Source organism: Protopterus annectens, chromosome 1.part0 (assembly GCF_019279795.1).
Source record: "Protopterus annectens isolate FY-2018-M chromosome 1.part0, PAN1.0, whole genome shotgun sequence".
In the NCBI taxonomy this organism is placed as follows: Eukaryota; Metazoa; Chordata; order Ceratodontiformes; family Protopteridae; genus Protopterus; species Protopterus annectens.
The window spans coordinates 1,901,684,816-1,901,708,574 of NC_056725.1; the positions used below are offsets into that span (position 1 = coordinate 1,901,684,816).

Consider the following 23,759-nt stretch of genomic DNA (forward strand, 5'->3'; position numbering starts at 1 on the left):
CTACCAAAGAATATTTGAGGTAAATTTGGCCTCCTAGACCAAGGACAGCCACAAGGCATTCTTTGCTATGTCCACAACCTCAAAGGCAATACACATATTATATTATTATATTCTTACTCCAACCATCTAATGAATAAAAAGGGTCTGTTGCCATGGATATGAACTTTCCAACTTTTTCTATTACCAGCTTGGTGGATATGGGCATCCTGAGGCAGTATAGAAATTATCTCATGATTACTGACAACCATTTATTTCTCAAACTGATATGGTATGGAAAGATACATGCATACAATGTCACTGGAGGCAAAGCTATCACAAAAAAGCATTTCAAATGTCAGTCAGGTTGTCAGTAGTACACATCACACACAGTTCAAAGCAGACACATAGACCCATGTATGCTGAGGCACTTAAATGTAACCTTCCTAATTCCTGAGGCACTTAAATGTAACCTTTCTAAACCCCACAGATCTCTTATATGAAGTAAACAAAAATAAATATCTTTAGTAGCCCCAAATGCACTCTTTCAAATCCACAACCACATCAACACATACAACCACATCTCATGGAACCTCTACTTCTAAGCTCATAAGGCAAGCCCACCACAAAATCCAACATTCTGGTCCTTGGAGACTCCAGTGTGAGATGTTCCTCTCACCAGGCTAAGTACAGTGAAAGTCACAATCATTTGCTTACTGGGGGGCCAGGATGCATCACATTGCATGCACAGTCAGGTCTTTGGACCATGAGTACCAGTATGAATCAGTCATAGTCCATGTGGGTGTAAATGACTTGAGACACATCTCCTTAGACTATATAAAAAGAGACATCATGGAGTGCTTGCAGTATGTGTCCCAGGCTGGTATTAGCCTAGCATTGGCAGAATTTTACCATTTACAAGGATAATGCTACAATACAAACAGAAGATACTGACTTTAGTAATTGGCTTAGTTTCTGGTGTCACTCAATGGGGGTGAAATATTTGTCAGCATGGAAAGAGATTGTCAACAGACCACATGCTTTGCCAGAGATGGTCTGCACCTCTCCCCTCTAGACATTTCAATATTAACTAAAACATTGTTGTCCCCATGGTGCTTTTTTAGGCAATGCCAAACTGAAAGTACTTCTAACATAGCAAATCAAAATCAAGAAGCCTAAAGGTGTTACTGCTCAATGCTAAGAGTCTAAAAGCTCCATTGCTTACAAGCTATCCTCACCCTAGAGAATACTGACATCTGTCTGGTCAGTGAAACATAGTTTAGAGTCACAAAGAGCACACCAGCAATTCAAGTCTATAATACCCTGAACACATTTAGACCAGCTACTGCACACACAGGGACTAAAGGTGGAAGTGTCTTGATTTACACCAAAAAATAATATACCTCAAGGCTGGTCAAATAGGACTACTTAAGCATTTTCCTTTGGAACATTGGAATAGGTTCCACTGGCAAAGTCTTTCTATGAACCATACTATCTGAAGAATGAGAAGCAGCATCCCCTTCTGTTTGTTGATTCACTTTTTGTGAATAAACTTTTTTTATTTCCTCTTTAGTGTGCTCCGTGTCAAAAAAATGAATTTGATCCTCCAGAAAAAAAAAACATTTGGAAGACAGCTGGATACAGCAGCTTAAATCTCACACCTGCCTTTTGACACTCCCTGATTGCTGGGATGAATTTGCTTCCCTATTGCCTGGTATACAGTGAATAATCATTTTATACAAACACTGTGCTGTCTCCAGTTTTTAATATTTTGCCCTCCTGCCATAATTTTGACAGAATCAACTGTTTCTGTTGGTATGATTGCATCTTTACTAATATAGGTCTTGGCTGCTTTTTCAAGGACAGATTTTGAGTATGCATTCAATGTGCCCTTTCAATTAACAAATTCTGCTGGAGAGCACCAGTCCAATTGCTTATTTGTGCTTTCATAAAATTAATATAGTCTCTTTCTTCTGTTTTTTTTCTGATAAATCAGGAAATTTCAGGATTTCTCTGCTCTCTGTTTTCTAAGTCTACTATATTTTTAAACAGTTCTTCTTCAGAAACCTCATATTCAGCCAGCTTTTTCTTCATGTCACCCTCTGATTTTTGCATTTTCTATTTTCCATCCTTTTGTCGTTTGAACTGATATATTCCTTCAATGTTTCACTTATATTAATCATATCTGAGTACATTTGATTTATTTTTTCCTCTAAATTACTGGTAGCCATCTTTTAAACCAAAGCTGAAGTTTGAACTGCTTTTTGCTGAACAGCTACAGAATCCTTTCCATGAATGTTTTCTCTTCACCTTTTCTGTTTTATTTTATTTCAGATTTTCCAGATTCCTTTTTTGCTGGCATCCAGGCAGCGTATTTACTAGCCAGTAACTGAATTTTACCAAAAAACAATTTTGATGGCACTCCTTTGTATCAGTGTCTATTTTCACACTGGGACAGATGAAGTTATGCTCTTGGTCAGTGTTTAGCCAACTTAAAGGTGAACTCACCCAACATCTTAATCATATTTGCTGTGACCTCATCTATACCTGCTGATTTCCCTGACTTCAGTTTCCTTAATGCTGTTGTTACTTCTTCTAATGTGGGGTCTTCTTCCACCTTCATTGTAGCTGTGTTTGGGGCAGTATAGCTTCTGTGAGTTTGTCGTCATTCAGAAGTTGCTGGAAGTACTCCTGTTTTTGATGTGCTATGGACTGGTGAGCAGGTTGTTGCTGGCATCCCTTATGAAGTGTGTCTGATGGCTATCCTCTTTAGCTTTCTGTCTTTGCCTTGCAACCTGATAGAGTTTCTTTGCCTCTCTGTCAGCCAACCAGCATTCCTTTTTAGCTAGTTTGTTTTTTTTCTCTCTCCCATGTTTTCCTGCACTCCTTCTTTCTGTTGATTGTTTCCTAGATGTCTACATTCTACTACCCACTTAGGTTCATATGTTCATAGGTAGGTACTAGGCTATTGGCCCTATGGCCTATATAAGCCTAGCCAAATGGTACCCTGGATTTTGCCACGCAAGAAAATTATTTTCCTGTGCCCTATCAAGCAGAGCCACAGAAGTGATCCCCGGGGTGAATTTCCTATCTCCCATCCAATCATCAAGATTGTTCTTGAAGAGTGCTAATGAGGAGCTTTGTTTGATATAGATAGGTAGTTTGTTCCAGAGTATGGGAAGGCTCTGGGACAGGAATCTATCCCTCTAGCATGTTCTGTTTATTGTGGTGACAAGGATTAGGTCCCTATAGCATGTAGCTTGGAGGGATTGGGATTTCTTTATGTGGAGCATCTCCAACAGCTCTGGGTTTGACATAGCTTTGTATGTTAGGCAGAGATCGCCTCTGAGTAGGCGATATATGACGGAGTAAAGCTGGAGTTTTTTGAGACAGTCTGCATAGGGCATCTGTTTGAGGCCGGTAATCCTCTTTGAGAGGTATTTCTGTGGCCTTTCCAGTTGTTGTAGATGTCTTGTGAGGCACATAACAAAAGGGGCGCTGTACTCTATAATGGGTCTAATGAGTGATGAGTAGAGAGGAGTAATGACCTCTTTTTTCCTAGATGAGAAACCTTTTGTGATGAGGAGTCCCACGTAGAAGGATTTCATGACTACTGTGGGGATTTGATTATCAAAGGAGAGACTACTGCCCACCTGTGTCCCAAGGTCTCTTATCACACTTTCGGTGTTAAGTAGACTACTGCCTATGTGGTAGTTCATGGGTACAGAGTTTTTACCAAAAGGGATGATAATGCACTTTTTGGCATTGAGCTTTAGGCCATGGCTTTGACACCAGGCATATGTCTCAGTGAGGCCCTTTTGTAGGGTGTCCACATCATTAGGAGTTTTGATTATGGCTCCTAGTTTTCAGTCATCTGCGAACTTAGTTAGCTTCTGTGTTAGCTTGTACTTCAGAGAAGTAGATACCAAACAGGAGAGGACCTAGGACTGAACCCTGTGGTACTCCACTTGTCACTGGTCTGAAGTTGGATTTAGAGTCTGCTACTTTCACAGTGTGGGTTCTGACAGTGAGCCAGTTGGCAACCCATCTTGTGACATAGGGATTTATACCTAGTTTAGTGAGTTTATCTATAATTCCAGAGTGGGGGATGGTGTCGAAAGCCTTGGCAAGATCTAGATAGACTGTGTGAAACACCTTACCCTCATCTACGGCTTTGGTGACTGCTTCAAAGAAGTCTATCAGGTTTAGGAGACATGATCTGGCCTTTTACAAACCTGAACTGGGTAGGATCCAGAGTTTGGAGATTACCAATGTCATTGTTTATAAGTTCCATGATGACACGCTCCTTAGCCTTGCAGACCAGGCTCATCAGGCTTTCCTTAGCTATACATGCTATTTTGAGATACTGCTTTTCTTTTTCATCTTCACCTGCTTTTATTCTTCCTGAGGTGCTGAGTATGTCCTTGATCTCTTTTACTTTCACTGCAGTCAACTTCCAGGTCTTCAGCTTAGTCTTTCTTGACCTTAGAGTCTTCTCTGACCACTGCTCACAGGTGATTGTGGCCACCAGTGGTTTATTCTGTAGGATGACTCTTTCAGTGGGGATGACCTTGCAGTCTGTTATTCTTTTCTGGTGCTCTCTTCTTGGTAGGAGGAAATCTACCCAATTTGCATGTTGGCAACTATTGCAAGTGATCTTATGAGTGCCCCCTCTGTCTCTTTCTGAGCTATGTTTTGACTGCCATCGAGCCATTTGTCAGACAGAAGTCTAGAATAACCTCTCTTTCTTTATTCCTGTTGTCCCACTCATGTGGATCCATGCAGTCCTAATATCCTGTTCTGTCCATAATGATATGAGCATTCAGATACTTCATTATTAACACCAGCTCATGTTGTCCTACTTTATATGGTAGGTAATGCAACTGCTGCCTGAATGCACTGTTTTCCTCATTATCACAAACCTGCTGTGGGGAATAGGTTGAAATTATGAATACTGCCCTGTCCTTGCACTGGTGTCTGATTGCCACAAGTCTATAACTAATTCTGATGACATCCCTCATTTCTTTCTGGAACCGTTTCTATTTTTCAATTCTGATGTAATTTCAAGTCTGTCCTCCCCTGACTAGTAGACACTGGATCCCAAGCCAAGTGGTTTTGCTGCACTGTTCTTCCATCTTGTTTCTTGGATACATAGGATGTCCACCTCCTCCTTACCATTGTGCCATTCTCTCCCAGGCTGTGTCCTGTCAGTGAACTTATATTGAGTGTAGCAATCCTTCATGTTCGTTAGGTTGATTTTTTATTTTGTTTTTATGTCTAGCTTTCACTCATCAGAGATATCCCAGGGAACCCAAGTGGGGCAACTGGACACTTGCTGGTTGGGCTTTATGGCAGGCATGCATTAGTCAGTTGAGGCACTTATACCCCACCCACCATTAGCACAGTTCCCTGGTATAGGTTGGAGTAGGCTGGGTTGTTTACACACTTATCATAAGCAAATACCCATGCCCATTTTTTTGGCAACATTAGTCAATGTGACGAAATCACCCTTTGCAAATGTTTACACTGCCGAGTGGCTAGACCTGACAAGGACAGCAGTTTGTGATCCTTGTTCTCCTACCTAGAGGATATTGGTCTATATAACTCCTGATCTGACTGGCACCACTTGCTTGCCCACAATTCCATTCACTTTTTTTGGGTGAGTTGGATGTGAAAATACTACCCCACAGAGACACAGGGAGAATATGCAAACTGTAAACAGGCAAGATTAAACCTTGTACATTGTGCATGAGTTCAAAGACCTTACCATTATGCCAACTATGTCTTTTTGCAACCCACCATAATTGTACCAGGTAATTACTGTACTCCATGCATTATGTGTGAGTTTCTTTGTGCCGCTACACCTACTTGACACATGACTGTGTGTTATGTTACCAACACTATATGTGCCATATCTGAGGTCTAATATCCATGTTTCCAACCTTGCAAATTTGTGTGTCAGTTACACAGACGGTGCAATTCCCATCCATCTTCCTGAAAGGTGCCACAGGCATTGCAGGGAATCAACAGCTATATTACTAGCCCATTATTTCTTCTTTATCTCTGTATTGCTGTATGTTTACAGCACTTTTATAGTTATTAAAACAAAATCCTTTCAATGTGCAAAAAGGTGATGGTGCTTTATATTGTGTTAACATATGGCACCTATTAATGTGGCACTAAAGCTGTTGAGGCCAGATGGCATGAATGTCAGTGACTTGCTTAACCTGTGCACTGTTCTAGCCATACATAGCAGCATGAGGTATGCACATACTGTGTATTATGAAACATGTGATGCGTATCACATCCACCTGGTTAGAGAGCATATGTAAATGCTGCACTTTTGTGCAGTACCACATATGGCACATGATTTTGAAATGTGCATCTGTGTATAAGGGTCTGCAGTACTGCTCCTTGAGCAGACCACTGTGTGACTATGTTTGCTTCCTCTAGGGAGAACTGTAAGGCTCCTGCATGGTGTGTCAGAAAGAGCAGGCTTTTCCTGTTTTTTTTTTTTTTCAGCATTGGGACATTAAATAGCACATGTTGAGCAATATGATGGCCTGGTTTGACCTGGCAGAGTTGTTGTCTGATTCCATGGGTATCACTTGTGCAGCAGAACAGTGCAGGCATCACCATGATGACCTGAGGTGGTGCCACCTGTTCCACCAGAGGTTTAGGAGATGCAGCTAGAGATGTAATGTAAACGTTTTTCTTTCATTCTTTGGCCATTTCTGTTGCATTGTGTTAAGTGTTGTCTATTTTTGCTTAAAGGTGTTTCCTTTGCTTTGCTTTATAGCTGCTGAGAAGCATTATTTAAATATGGTTAGCTACTGCAAAAGACAGAAGCACCTCTATAAGCAGAGGTATGTATGTTTTGCATATACTTCATGTAGAACTGCAATATTGTCCATTTCATTGTATGTTATCATCTTCTTCCCATTCTCTCTACTATAGGGAGGCCCAGCTGAGGCATCAGAGGTGTCTTGGCCTTGTTCAACTCAGTCACCATCAGCTGCTGTGGCTGATGCTCAGTCACTATGTTCATCTGTCTGTGCCTCTCAGGAATGGGGCAAAGGCTCCTCTTCTGGATGTGACATGGAGAGTTTGGTGGTACCTTCTGTTTTATGCTTTCAACAGGGGGTGAGCACTCCTATTCTTAAGAGAGATGTGGTAGAGGATACAGAATCTGATGGCTGTTGAGGTGAAACTGTAATTGGACACATGCATTAGAAACATGGAGCTCATTCTGTAGTAGCTTGATGAGTCACTGTCTAGCAGGCCGTAGCCACTTGGAAACTACAGGAGCCACCAGCCCATGACATTGGACATCCAGGTGTGTTATACTGGGGTTGTTACCTTCTGCGCTAGACTGTCAGGTAAACATACCAGTCCACCTTACCCTTTCCCAGTATCATTCTTCTCTTCTGTGTTATTGTTATTGGCACTGTCATGGGTACAGAGAGGTAGTCTTCTTTTGTCATGCATGTTATCCATACATGCTATGGTAGGGAAGCTCCTGCAGCATTGTGCTACAAGGCTATGCTACCTATAAACAATGTTCATCTACTTTATGGTGTGGCTTTTCTCTCAGTATGCTGCCACTATTCCTTGCCTGTTACATCCATACTTGGCTTTCGGCTACTCTGCACAGTGAGACCCTTTGTTTTAAAACTGTGAATGTGTGTTGTAGATCTCTATGTGTCCTGGCTTTTGTCAGCAAGAATTTGTGTATTGACCTCATGAAATTCTTGGCTCCCATGTGAAGAATAATCATAAAATTGTGGATTCTCTGTACTCTACTGCCTAAACTAGTTATCTTTGCCCTTCCTGCAGTAAACAGGTTACAGTCACTTGTCCTCTTTGTCCTCTACAGATATGCTATGTTTTCTTCTCTTTCTAGTAAATGGCTGCTTGGTTAACTGATTAATAAAATCAAAAGTTATTCTTGGATGATATTCAACCTCAGAGTGGGTAAGTCAACACTGCTAAAGGCTTGCAGTATCTAAAGTACTATTTTGGATTTTTTAGACAAATTTTTTGGTAGACCATTTGTCAAAAAAAAAAAAAAAGAACTATAAAGAGATGAAAACCAGATGCCCTGTGCAAAGTGGGGCAAGTTCCAACACCCCCTCATGTGAAGGCTTCAGTATTTGCATCTTCTTGTTACATATAACATCTTTCAAGGTTGCACATCCTTATGACAAGCTGCCTTCTTTCAACATACCAGTCTGCTGATTAAGACAGGCTGAAAAAAACTGTACAGCTACCACCATTATACCACTATAGCAGACCTTCTCTGGATGGCTTCAGTATGATAATGACACTATTTGTCTTACCGTTTAAAACTACACCAATTTGTGGTGGGTTGCAATTAACTTGCTTCTATTTTGACATTTATAGTTCCTTTTTATTTTTCCTCATTTAATATATATTAACATCAAACAAAAACTTATTTATAAAAATATACTTAGTTTACAGTATCATTTATTTAATAACAACCACAGTTTTTAAGTATCTAACTTTAGAAAGCATAAAGACAAAATGCCACTGAATGCTACAGAGGAACTACTGTTATCTGCCATTGCATATATTGTAGTTATAAGTTTCTGCAGTTTCCATCAAAGTTAATCAGTTTCTAGTATTTTAATACTTGAATCTTTCTTACCTTGAAGTGAATGCGTACATACTTTGACATGGGGTAATTGTTGATATCAAGAGGCAAAGTTAATGCAGAATTGGACTGTACTTTTGGGGCTTGAACCTGAGTGACACAGTCAGCATTGGCAGTTTTGTGGACTGCAAGAAAAGAACAAAGTCAGCTGGAAACATCTTGGAAAAAAAATTTTACATTTTCAAACATGGAATGTTAAACTACCACACAATGAAATAAAACCTAGGGAACAGGCAGTAGAGTTATGTTATTCAAACTGTATTTATTCAGTGTAGTTTCCCAGTCGTTTTATTATGTTTCTATTCATGTCCAAATAAGTAGAACCCTACAGAAATCTGTCTGATGTTACAGTTTGTGAAGCTGAAAAACAACCAAAACCTCTAGACACAGAACTACTAAAAAGAAATGGAAAAAAAACACGAAAGGAGCTATGTACTGTTTATGACAAAAATAATACACAGTTCCTTTTGTTTTGTTTTTTTTCACTGCTTTTTTTTAATTCTACATGTAAGGGGTTTGGTTGTTTTGTTTATATATATTTTTTTGTTTTTTTGTGGTTACCAGCTAGAAAAATAAACCAGTTAGTTTCCATGTATGCATACTCTACCTGCAATCCCAGACCAGAGATGGACAGTGCCATCTGCTTTCAAGAATGGGGTTGGGCTATGATGATACAGAAGTGGGAAGTAGGTGATAAGCCCAAATACTGCCCCACTGCATTTCTACTCCTTGGGACCTTGTGGACATATTCAGATTGATATTTGGGGTTCCTGCTAAAACCCCTGTGATGGCTTCCTGAATGATGGGCATACAATGCCTCTGTTCTTGCACCATATAAGGAGAACAAATCAATGACAGCAGCTGCAGCAGGGACTTGATGGTTGGCAGGCATGGAAGTGAAAAAAACAAATGAAGTAAACAAAGTTCTTGCACATGGTCCTAATCTAAGCTGAACATTTTATACTACATATCTTAAGATATTTTACTTAAAAGAGTAAAAGAAATTGTTTAGTTTCACAATGACTGCAAAAAGGGAACTAGTCATTTTGGATCAAGGCCAGCAATGTTTTGTTATAATGAATGCATGTTTTCTACATTTGACCAAATTTGTAAATAGCTATCAAACCTGGATACTGACCTTGAATGGAGGACAGGTATCCAGCATTCTGTGGTGAAGGTGGATCAGTGTTTCAGTGATGTGAACAGAAGGAAACTGGATGAGGTAAGATACAGGAGGAGATAGACTGCTAAGGGATTGCTGCCTGGATTCAATAAGTATACTTCCATTTCATGATTTTACAATCTTATATCCTATATCTCTGTATTCAGGTAACAATATTTATACAGGACTGTTCTTTTGCTTTGTTGTTGATTTGTATATATAACTTTTTTGGATGTGTGCCTTAGTATGCTGTTGACCATGGAGTTTATAAAAAAGACCTATATTGTACTACTACTGTACATTCAGAAGAGTTTACCAGTTAGATGGGTGACATAGTATATACAGTGATGGCAAACCTATGACATGAGTGTCAAATGTGACACGCCATGACGTTTTGGGTGACACACCAGTGTTCACCAACATCCAAGTTACCAAAGAAACTGCTTTTGCATTTGTTGCTTGCATCAAGTGCATTAAAATTATTCTGTGCCATGAGAAAGTTCACCAACACTGCTGCAGAGGTAAGAAAGTTATTAACCTCAAAGACTATTTTGGTATACTGTCTCAACAGAGTCTGCAAAGGGCAGTACTGGGATTGTTTTCTCTTCATGGTTATAGTTCTGCAAAGGGCAAAAAGTCTACAGTTCTAAGCCTGTGCTGTTTTACATTCCTCTCAACTGTCCTCCTTAATCCCTCCTAAAACTGGTGACTTTTTTACACTTAATAATGACAATAATTAGATTTACAGACTTATTTTACTTCAGAAAATGTATATTAATTCACACTCACTTTTTCTGTGAGTGTCTCAAATTAATAGTACTAGTAGTTTAAAACTGTCCATTTCTCTTATTTCTAGATTTGTCCCTGATTCTGTTCAGATTTATCCCTGATGTATTGAGAGATATGCCGTTTTATTTTTATTTATTTATTTTATTTATTCTTGTTGGGGTGGGCATGACAGCAGAGTCAAGTTAGGCATTTTCTCAAAGGTGTGTGGTCTATAACAATGGCCTTTGTGTAATACTTTCACTTATGGTCACTTCCTCATATAATAGAACTTACCTTCCACTTCCACATCTGGAGCATTTCTCCCCGGGCCTCCGCTGAAAACAGGCTCTGTGGAACCTAGTCGGACATTCCCAGTCAACAAATATTAAATAAATAAAATAAAAATTAAAAAAAACTTGCCTGAGCATACCAGCTTGACTTTTGAAATGCTCAATTTAATATTTCTTTAGGCTTATTTGTGTTCCATCTCTAGAGTGTTAGATCTTGCAGTCTCCTGGAGAAAGTGAGTCAGGCTGTATACTGCCTGTTAGAGATCACTCTCTCCCTGATTGAGAATAATAACATTTATGAAGTATGGGAGAATGGCCACCCCCCCATATGGGAGGTGCCGGGGTATGTCCCTTCCAAAAGTGATTTTTGTTAAAGATTGTATTTACTTGTATTGCACATAAGCTTGAGCACATGATAAACAGGTTTCCTAGATCTGCAGTACGAGGTAATGTTGCTGTGGATTTGTGATGTGAATATGGCTGTGGTCTACTACAAGTATTCCTCTAGAAGTGGCTTGCAACACACTTTTTTGCTGCCACTTGCTCAGAAAAGCAGACATTCTCACTCCCAGTAACCCAATCTCCCATAACTACTAAGTCCTCCTAACACGCAACTCTATAAAAGTGCATATCCCTACCAGACCCCTAACTTTAGCCCTAAAAATCCCACCCATTTCCTAACCAGAGTACTTGCTCCCTTACCCTAAAACTCCAACCCTTTTAAACCTAAATACCCTAATAGCTCCCTAACCCTAAAACTCACCTTATGCTCCCTGTATTTAAGACTTTTTTTCTTTATTCCTAACCCTAATACTCTTGTACTGCCTCCTAACCCTAAAACTCCTTTCTTACTCCCTATACCTAAAAAGCTATTCCTGCCTAACACTAAAACTCTTCTTCCACTCCCTAAAGATAAATCCCCTTCCCAGCTATTGCCCTAGTCTACACTCCCACCCCTTTCACTTCCTATCTGCTTATCCAAACTCATATTTGAGTATGTGCATGAACAGCGGCCTACATGAGCGACAAGATGCTTGAGTCCCTGGCTTTGAATCAGGGGTCTTTGCATACTTGGGGCTTGAGTCCTTGTAGTAGAACCATAAGGCTAGTTACAGAAACTGTATGGATCCCTGTCTGTCTGCCTATCAACATCTGAAGATGTGTATGTGTATGTTGCTGTATTATGATACATTGCATATCTTTGCACCACTGCTTATAGGATCATAGGAGTTATAAGGCAACTAAGCCTTGAGGCCTTTCTTCCTTGACAATACCAATCATTAGGCCTTACCTGTCATTTCAAGAAGGACCAGGCCATTCATACCAGGGATGAATTTATGAACACCCATCTAGTTGTCCAGTTCCTTTTTATGAGCAGACAGCATGCCATTCTGCTGAACTTGAAGTGGGAGTTTATTTTAGAGAAGGGGTAAGAGCTGTGTGAAAAATCTCTTTTTCTAGTCATATTTATTTATTGGAGTAGATTAAAATCTCTGGGCATTAATGCAGCCTAACAGCACGAGGTTCCCAGGTTTGATTCTTGGCTTGGGTACTTTCTGTGCAGAGTCTGCATGTCCTTTATGTGTTCACGTGGGTTTCCACTGGGTGTTCTGGTTTCCTCCCACATTCCAAAGACATGCAGAAGATGGACTGGACACTCTAAACTAGCCAAAACTGTGAGTGTATGTGTGAGTGCTTGGTGCAGAACTACCACAGCAGGGCTAGCTACCTGGTGGTGTAAAGTTTGGCTCTAGATGATTGTCACTGTTGAAGTGACACCCCAACTCCATATACAAAAATGGGAATAAAGGAGTTATGGATGGAAGGACTAAAATCATGGTTCTTAGTGTTAGCTGGATTGTTTGATTTACTGAGATATAAGAGTTCTTGGACTACTGGATCCCTTATTTTTTATTTTATTTTAGCCCTTATAGCCCTATAACCGAGACACAGGTCCCCCAAAAGTCTATTTGAAAATGAGTATAGAGATAAACTCTCCATTTTCTCTTTGTAGTTCAAATCATTTAAGCCCTTGATCTTTTTTAGCTCCAGACCTATGGGGTCCTTCCAGTTGATTGATATGCTTAGTAAGGTACATCCCAAAGGGAGCGTTATATTAAATGATGAGTCTAATCAAAGTGCAGTACAAGGAGGTGATACTATGTCAACGTAATGGTCAAATGGAAGACGGTTGTCCACCTCTGTATCCAGGTCTCTGAAGATATTTCCATTTTTAAATGGTGTGTTATCTGTACTCAAGTTTAGATTTAGGAGGTGCTTACCAAATGCTTCAATGTTATACTTTTTGGCATTGAACTTAGGCTCATTTTTAGTACACCAGCTATTGACAAGTGTAAACTTATACTAGAGTGCATACTTGTCAAAGGGGGAGTTAATGACTCCCAACTTACAATCATCTGCAAACTTTGTTAAAAAAAGTTCCTTGTTTGATAACTGGAGATATAAGAAGTAGATGACGAAGAGAAGTCCCAGCACAGATCCCTGTGGAACTCCACTGGACACCTTCATGTTCTCAGAGGACAAACCCCCTACTCTTACTGTTCAAACCCTGTTAGTTAGCTAATCACTTAATCACATACAGGACATTTGGTGCTCCTTCAACTTGTTTATTATATTTACATGTGGAATGGTATTGAATGCCTTGGCAAAGTTAAGGTACACTTTGTGGATAGCTTGTCCACAGTTTATAGCCTGAGTAACTCTCTTAAAATAATTTACAAGACTCATTAGATAGGATCTATCATTGACAAAGGCAAACTGCTGGGGGTCATGTCTGATAAGATTTTTGATATCATAGTTAATTAAGTCACTTTGCATATAAGGCTCATTAGGCTGAGGGATTTGTAATTCTTGGGATTTGTGGTGAGAGAACCCTTATGGAGTGGCATCACAACAGCTATGGACCACTCATGTAGGACAAACTTATTTGTTAAGGTGCTGTTTTATACTTGCAATACCTATTGCTTTGTGCTGTACTGCTCTAGCTGTGTAGGTATTCCATGCTACTGCTTATGTCCTGTACTGGGTGTTTGTGATTTCCTGTACCACTGGCTCTTTTGTATTTGTATGGACATTATAGCTGTGGTGCTATAACAACTTAGTATGACAGTGGTCTATTATTTGGCCATGCAAGGGAAGTATATGACAGATTGATTGGTAATGGTTTCCAGTACGTGTGACAAATGCTATGCACATGGCAATATCTGTACATTTAAAGACATGATTATTCATTGCCAACTATAAACCTGTTTCCCTGCTAGGGGAGAGAGAATGGGCTGCTGTGTGACATACCTTCATTATGTGGCACTTTAGCGGAGTATATTATATGGTACTGTCTTCATTGCTGGCATTCTAGCTGATATTTGTATATGTGATGATCCTGATGTATGAAAGTGTTGTTTGTACAGAGCTATCACTGGATATTGTCCATCTGAAGAAGGAAGGCCCATAGACAGGAGGCTAGCAATCTATTGGATAAGTCACCTCCTCAACATGAAAGAAGTTCTCAGGGAGTAAGTGCCATGTGGGAATCTGTGACCCCCCCATAACTTGTAAGGTAGATCTTAAGCAGGCAGTCTAAAGTGTGGTGGAGAAGGCCTTTGGTTGGTGACCCCAAGCCTATGGGCATTGCCACCATACTGTCGGGCATCATACAGGTATTGGAGACATGCACCTAGTGTGACGCTCTTGTGTCAATTGTTCTCACATTAAATATCTGGCCAAAATGTACATGCCAAGGTCTACTATACTTGTTACTGTGGTACACTAATGCCTGTCTTGTGCCACTAGCTGTCAGTTCCCACATTTCCCCTACTATTCACCTCTGGCTATGCATGTTGTGAGGTCCATTTGGGTGGTATGGTTGGTCATCTATTTATTCTGTTAGCTGTTCTTTGCTTGGACAACTATGTACTGTATATAATTCATAAATACTTACTCATTTGACTGGCATGCCTGCATTAACATGGTTGGGCCTTGGACACCTGTCTACTGCTGAAATACATATGTCAGTATACATTTTTCTTAGATGCCAGTGTTTGTATGGATGCTGAAACAGTTGCAGTAGGTAACAGTGTACAATTTGCTTAAAATTAATTTTTCTTCTCTCGTTTAACATATCTGGCTGGTATTTCCTATCCAAACTGTCTACACATATTACTCTCTCTGCAGTTAATACCTATGCTACTAAATTCATCTTTGATGTACTATGTCATGATGTTACTCTGAATTGTATATTACATATTAGAAAATGTATTTTATTTTAGGCATTGCTATATTTCCTTATTTATAACTTAATGCTAACTAAATTTCTTAAATATATTGTTACTGCATTCTCAAAATACTGTACTTTTGCCTTGTAAATATTCCTGTTATATATTTCACTTTCTCTGTTTTTGTACTAAGTATCTTACAACTTGAATTGTTAGTTTTTTTTTCTTATTTTTACTATTTACTTTCTTGTGGTGCTGCAGTAGCATTGTCACTTCACAGTAAGACGCTGTCCGGTTCGATTCTCAGCTAGAGCATCTTCTACGTGGAGACATGCGTGAATGGGTGTACCTTCATTGAAGGTTGTGTGTCAGGGCTGGTAACTCAGCACATAAAAATCAACTATCAATCATTAGTGGACCGGAGTTCCGCTGTGGCGACCCCTAACCGGGAAAAGCCGAAAGACACAACAACACAACAACAACTTTCTTGGAGCTTTTCTGCACGGGTCTCACCTGAAAAAGGTCTCTCTCCCAGTCAGACTAACCCTGTTAACAAATATAAAAATAAAAACAAAATAAATAAATAAAATTGCTCGTTACTCTACAAGCTATGTATTTCCTGCGTGGCTGCATTTGCTTTCCTGGATGCTGCTGGCAGACTATGGACTGTGAACTGCCATCACTCCTATATGTATGTATTGATGTATGATGCCCACCATCATGTACGTATATATTGATGTATGATTCCCACCATCATGTACATATGTATTGATGTATGATGCCCACTATCATGTACGTATGTATTGATGTATGATTCCCACCATCATGTACATATGTAGTGATGTATGATGCCCACCATCATGTACGTATGTATTGATGTATGATTCCCAGCATCATGCACATATGTATTGATGTATGATGCCCACCATCATGTACGTATGTGTTGATGTATGATGCCCACCACCACGTACTTATGTATTGATGTATGATGCCCACCATCATGTATGTATGTATTGATGTATGATGCCCACCATCATGTATGTATGTATTGATGTATGATGCCCACCATCATGTACTTATGTATTGTTGTATGATGCCCACATCATGTATGTATGTATTGATGTATGATGCTCACCATCATGTACGTATGTTTTGATGTATGCTGCCCACCATCATGTACGTATGTATTGATGTATGATGCCCACCATCATATACGTATCTATTAATGTATGATGCCCACCATCATGTACTTATGTACTAATGTATGATGCCTACCTTCATGCACGTATATATTGATGTATGATGCCCACCATCATGTATGTATGTATTGATGTATGATGCCCATCATGTACTTATGTTTTGATGTATGATGCCCACCATCATGCGTCTGTTCACATTTGTCAGATGTGGATGACTTATAGGTTCATAGGTTCATAGTTTAGCACTAAGCTAACTGCCCTTGCGAGCCATTTTAAGCCTAGCCAATTATCCCTTGTGAGACTCAAACCCTGCATCTTGTGTTTGTAAGGCAAACACCTTAGCCATTAAGCCACCCTCCCAATATGGTTGCCTTCTGTTTTGGGCATCTTGCACAGGCAGCAGTTGGATTATTATGGGCAACACTGGACACAGAGCAAGTACTGGTTTAGAGTTGTTACACATGCCAACAGAAATCGACTGTTGCTTGGTAAAAACTTTTTTCCTTGTAAGTATGCATAGTCTGGTATTTATTTAGACAGAAATACAAATAAGTGGGTAGATAGAGAATATAGGGAGACAGAGACAGTTAGATAAATAGACAGAGAGATGGACAGACTGAAGAGAAAGATAGGTCATTAATTCTGTTTGCAGTGTGGGCCACTATCCTTTTAACCTCTCTGCATCTAGCACTTTTATAAGATGGAAACTGGATGTAATCAGGTGGTCCTGTTTCTGTCACTTTATAACTGTGTTTTGTGTTGGGCACCTTGTACATGTAGTGTCTGTACAACAATTGTGATGTTGTTCTGCACAAATGCCTGCTGCAGTGTAGCCACAGACAGGGACAGCTTCATTTTGAACTTTTATACATCTCTGAGCTGCTACATACATGAAAGGTCAGTGTACTTATACATTCCCTATATGCTGCATTCCATCATGGTTTGTTGATCCACCCCCCCCCTCAGCTAGCATCTGTCCTATGTTTGTACATTCACCTTCCTTATTTCACTGTCATATATGGACATACTTACTAGTCATCGCTGACTCTAACATCTTGTGTCTTCAATGTGAGGATGCTTTGTTGTGGTGAGTTTCATTGCTGTATATTATTTTATACAAACTGAAGGTATGCTTTTTGGATTTCTCCTCTTTTCCACCGTGGTACAACAGTGAAGTCGGTATATATAATTTGGGGGGTGGGGTGCTTTCACTTTAGGGGGTTTGGGTCATACATCTCTGCAATTCATATTTTTTTATGTTTTTATTGGCTTTTCAAATCACCATTTTCAAAATCACATTTTTGGTAAACAGTGAGCCAAAAAAGGTGTTGTCAAATGTTCATAGGTAAACCCCATATGTGTCATACTTATCTCTGTTTATCCTGTCTGTGTAATGTGTCTGCTTTTTGCTTCTTTAACTGGTTGATGCATAATGTTCTCCCTCAAATAAGCAAACAAAAAAAGTCTTCACCCTGCCCACTGAAATTGATTAATGCCTGAAGTTGTATTACTTTCCTGGTGGAGAACTTTCCACGTTGTTTTGTAGATCTTTTGGAATACAACTCAAAATCACATTTCTTAGTGGCTGAAGTGTTAGAAAGGTTGTTAAAAAACTTATCCATAGTATTATACCCTACATAGTACAACATTTCAGTTTTTTTATTATCTGTATGTTGTGCATAATGCATTAATTTGTTGGTTGTTTTATTTATATAATACTGTTTTATTACTATTTAGCAGTTAAGCTTAGTGCTGACAAAGGATTATAATGTATAATACTTTGTTTTCTCTTAGTTCAAGGTTTATGATTAGCATTTTTCATGGCAAGGTGGGATTGGTGGTATCAGAAATAAGAATAGTTACAGTGTTGGATAGTCAAGAGTGGTATAGTCCACCTGATCGGGCAAGGAAATGATTGCAGTCTTAGAAGTATATCATTCTCCAAGACATATTTTATACAACTCTAGAACAGTCTTGGGTGAAGCAGAGTATTGTTTTTGCTGATGGTAATTGGCTGTAAGTAGTTTAACTTTGATCTAATATTCATTTCTGAGTGTTTTAACAGCACAGACAATAAAAATGAAGTCTTCAAAACAAAAGATAGTGCTGGCCGCAGCTGTACATTAACTACTGGTGGCCATGCACCTTCTTGTGGATGCACATCAGCATATCACTAACAAGCCATATTATCTGGAGCTGTAAACACTAACAGGCCATATTATCTGGAGCTGTAAACACTAACAGGCCATATTATCTGGAGCTGTAAACACTAACAGGCCATATTATCTGGAGCTGTAAACACTAACAGGCCATATTATCTGGAGCTGTAAACTTGCTCATTCTGGGGAGGAAGAAGGACCTGAAGTTCAAGCAGAAGAGTCTTATAACTAACCAGAATCTCTGTCGTGTCCCTTGTCCTTAACCCCACCCCTCAGGAACGCATTCATTAACCTGCTTGTGTTACACTCAGGAACCACATTAGAGGGGGAAAGATACAGAGGTGAGTCATGACTACAAGGTCGGGGTTTTTGTTCTGTTCTAGGTGTGAAAATAATATGCAGTTAGGAAAATATGTACTGGAGTTTCTTATAAAGATCTCAATAACTGAGCTAGCTAATTCATTAAGCACTGCATCTAATCCTGCTTTACAGGAAAGAGCAAGAGTTAGTAGAGTCCACAAAACAAAGCATGACTTCTCTGCATACAATGGTACTCAGGAAAGAGTCCATGAAACAAAGCACAACTTCACTGCATGCAGCGGTTCTCAAGAAAGAGTCCACAAAATAAAGCATGACTTCTCTGCATGCAGTGGTAGTCAGGAAAGAGTTCATGAAACAAAGCATGACTTCACTGCATGCAGCGATACTCAAGAAAGGGTTCATGAAATAAAGCATGACTTCTCTGCATGCAGCGGTACTCAAGAAAGAGTCCACAAAACAATGCATGACTTCTCTGCATGCAGTGGTAGTAAGGAAAGAGTTCATAAAACAAAGCATGACTTCTCTGCATAAAGTGGTATTGAAGAAGGAGTCCATGAAACAAAGCATAACTTCTCTGCATGCGTCAGTACTCAGCAAAGAGTTCACAAAACAAAGCATATCTTCTCTACATGCAACAATACTTAGGCGAGCCTACACATGACATGAACTATTCAGTAGTGAACTTTTGCAGAAATGTTATGAAATAAAAAGCAAGCTCTGAGCGTTTTTCTCATCACAATGTAGTGACTTCTCCTCAGGGCAATCATTTCCAGCTCATACAATTTCACGGGAAACTAATTTTAGATTTCAGCAGAGTTTTATGCTTTGAAGTTTTGTTTTCTTGGAAGTTTTGACTGTTTTTTCAGTTAGTGTTTATTAGATTTTATTGTCTGTTAGAATTCCTGCATAGACAGTAATCACAGTCGGGGGTAGTCTCATTCATTGATATCCTGTTACTGCCTATTTAAGTGGTACATTTTGGCCGGCTAAGATCTAGCTGTATTCAACTGGACGTATAAGAGACTTTAAGTACCTTTTATCTGCACTTTTTTCAAATAATACAGCATTTTAATTGATTTATTTGTGTTGCATAGAATTTTAACTAAAATGGAAGTTTTGACTCTGTTTTTTCAGTTAGTTCCCCACCCATCTTCCCTGGTTTTGTTTTGGTGTTAATCTTGGTGGCTTTGAAATTGCCCGTCCCTCTTACAAATTTGTGTTTGGATACTCCTTCTGGGCCTATCTCAATTGCTCATTCAACTGAGTGCAGTGAGATCATATTCTGATTTCAGACACTCCTACTGTGTACAAAGAGAGCATCTGGGAAAGAAAAAAAAATGTAAGCTTGTTTCCTGCCTTTCCTGTAAGTGGTCTAGACTGTTTGTAGGCTTCTGAGCCCCCAAGCCTTTCTTTGTTGGAGGGAAGCCTTCTAGCTTAATTTTGTTTTTTAGAACTAGCCAGTTTTCTACTTTCAGCACTCAATTCTGTTTCTTTGAACTCAGCACTTGTTCAGAACTCATTGTAAGCACTAAATAAGCTGCAAATTACTACAGCACTCAACTTTCCTCACTTGTCTAGAGGAAAGCAATTTTTAGTACTTAATAAATAAGCACCTATCCAGGCATGTCTAAGGGTCAGCTTCCGGTGATTTCTCCTGTCTACCTGATGAATCTGGGCATCTTGGGGCAATGCAGCAATTGCCTCATGTACACAGACAACCCTCTCCTCCTACCACCCAACACTACAACCTGTGAGAGATGCCCTTATATAGCCAAACTGGAAGCAAAGCTCTCTTCACCCAAGACTGGACTAGACAGTCAAGAGGAGAAGGTAAACACTTGCACCACACCACACTCATCACATAGTCTCTCAAAACCTACACCACCAAAACACACTCATAGAAACCCAAAACACACACCTACATTTGCGGAGGTTCTCAATAAAAACCTGCCCAAGCATCAGGGACCTCCAAAGCAGAAACGCAAGCAAACTCCACTCCCCAATGCAACCCAAATGAGACACAGCCCACAAACTCAGTGTGCCACTCAACCACAGCCCATAAGGCATAATGTACCCAACACTCTAGTCATAGGTGACTCTATAGTCAGGCACACTGATGTTCCATTCACCAGGCTAAACAAGGAGAAAGTTACTGTGAGCTGCCTGTCAGGTGCCAGGATCTGCCACATAATGCATGCACTCAAGTCACTCCACAACAGGTACAAATATGACACTGTCATTGTCCATGTTGGTGTGAATGACCTGAGACATACCTCCCTGGACTACAAGAAAAAAGACATGGAGGAGCTCTCCGATCTTGTAGCCCAGACAGGTATGACCCTAGTCCTGAGTAGCATCCTGCCATCGCCCAGAATGATACCACAGTACAAGGACAAAAGGATTGACTTCAACAATTGGTTAAGTTTCTGGTGTCATTCTAAGGGGATCCAGTATTTGTCTGCCTGTGACGACATGATCAACAGACCACGATGCTTTTCCAGAGATGACCTGCACTTGTCGCCCTTGGGATTCCGGATACTGGCTAAGGCTCTTGCCACCCTTATAGTGCCTTTTTTAGGCAAGGTTCAAATGACAAATTCACCACTGTAACAGGTACAAGCAAGCAAAATCTGAGGGTAATGCTACTCAGTGCTAGAAGTCTAAACCTCAAAATGCACTCACTTGAGGCACTCCTTAAAATGGAGAACATCGACATCTGTACAGTGACAGAGACCTGGTTCAAAGCTCCAGAGAGCATCCCTGCATCACCATGCTATAATTCATACCCCACCTTTCGGCCACCTAACCCGGAATGAAGCACTAAAGGTAGAGGCGTGTCCATATTCATTAAGGATATCCACACCTCCAGGCTAGTTGCACAGCATAATGCATCTGAGATTATCCAAGTGCTACTAACTCTGGGCAAGACCACAATCCAAATTGTAGCTTGCTACAGACCCCCCCCACCATGCCCCAGGATTCCCACTCCCCATTTCTTGATACACTGGAAAGTATTAGGGTACAACCCAACACCCTAATAATGGGTGATTTCAACTACCCCACCATTAACTGGGAAAACTACTCATGTACCAACTCTTTTGATCAACGTTATCTGGAATTCATAAATTCCAACACCTTGGATCAACTTATTCACACCCCCACCAGAGGAAGCAATATCCTAGACCTGGTCATTACCAACACAGGCAACCGGTGTTCCACACATAGAGGTCAATTCCTCATTGGTCAGATCTGACCACAAGCTAATCACCCTAGACATCCACATCCCTCCCCCACCCCCAATTAGGGAAACCACCGTAAAAAACTTCTCCAAAGCCAACTTCACACTTCTTAAAACAGAAGTGCCAAACTTCATGACACCCAATGCAGACAGACAATAGAGGTACGACTGCTGAATCTTACACAAATGCACTTTATAAGCACTTACACGAGTGCATGGATCATGCTATCCCTAATGGAACCAAGATGGTATCCTCCAAAAAAAGGAAGCCAATCTGGTGGTCCTCTGCCATAAACAAACTCTACAAAAGAAGAAAGAAACTGTTGCAAAAAAGAGTAAAATCTCATGACTGGAGGAACTCCCTGGTCAACCTCAGTAAGAAGATGAGATCCCTCATAAAATCCTGCAAAGCTAGTTGCTAATTGCCACTGACTCTAAAGACAACCACAAAGCATTCTATAGCTATGTCAAGAATCTCAATGGCAACAGTCAGATCTGCTCTGAGTTACAGCACAATGGTACTAAATATACAGAACCAACTGATATTGCCAACATCCTAGCAAATAGGTTCAATGTTAACTTTACCCCCCACTCATCCCCTAGAGGGCCCATCTCTATACTTGAAGAATGCAAAGTTCCTGTAATCATGGCTGCACAGGTAAAAAACACACTCTCCAAAGCCATGAACACAGTATCCATGGGACCTGACAATATCCCAGGCTGCGTTCTACATGAACTACAGAATGAACTGGCACCCTACCAAAGTACCATGTTCAGTCATAGCCTCACCTCAGGCTTTGTGCCCACTGAATGGTGCACCACAAAGGTTATCCCACTCCACAAAGGGGGAGCCACGACGGACCCTGGGAACTACCGCCCCATTAGCCTGATGAGCCTGGTCTGCAAGGCCATGGAACGTATCATCATGGAACTCATAAACAAAGACATTGGTAATCTCCAAACTCTGGACCCTACCCAGTTCGGGTTTGTAAAAGGCAGATCATGTCTCCTAAACCTGACTGACTTCTTTGAAGCAGTCACCAAAGCCAGCCATAGATGAGGGTAAGGTGGTTCAAACAGCTTATCTAGATCTTGCCAAGGCTTTTGACACCATCCCCCACTCTGGAATTATAGATAAGCTCACTAAACTAGGTATAAATCCCTATGTCACAAGATGGGTTGCCAACTGTCTCACGGACAGAGTCCACACTGTGAAAGTAGCAGACTCCAAATCCGACTTCAGACCAGTGACAAGTGGAGTACCACAGGGTTCAGTCCTGGGTCCTCTCCTGTTTGGTATCTACTTCTCTGAAGTACAGGCTAACACAGAAGGTCTTTGGCTAACAAAGTTTGCAGATGACTGCAAACTAGGAGCCATAATAGAAACTCCTGACGATGTGGACATACTACAAAAGGGCCTCACTGAGACAGATGCCTGGTGTCAAAGCCATGGCCTGAAACTCAATGCCAAAAAGTGTATTGTCATCCCCTTTGATAAAAACTCTGTACCCATGAACTACCACATAAATGGAAGTCTACTTAATGCCGAAAGTGTGATAAGAGACCTTGGGACACAGGTGGACAGTAGTCTCTCCTTTGATAATCACATCACCACAGTGGTCAGGAAATCCTTCTATGTGGCTCACCTCATCACAAAAAGTTTCTCATCCAGAAAAAAAGAGGTCATTGTTCCCCTCTACTCATCACTCATTAGACCCATTATAGAGTACAATGCCCCTT

General features: G+C 40.3%; 1 protein-coding gene across 1 annotated transcript in view; it reads right to left on the reverse strand.

Annotated features, from left to right (window-relative positions):
* Positions 1–23,759, reverse strand: part of MYO15A (myosin XVA) — a 1,299,796-nt gene that overhangs the window by 888,155 nt on the left and 387,882 nt on the right. Inside the window, exon 25 of the mRNA XM_044070057.1 lies at positions 8,645–8,775. Within this exon, the coding sequence (XP_043925992.1) occupies positions 8,645–8,775 (131 nt within the window). The remainder of the gene's footprint in view (positions 1–8,644; positions 8,776–23,759) is intronic.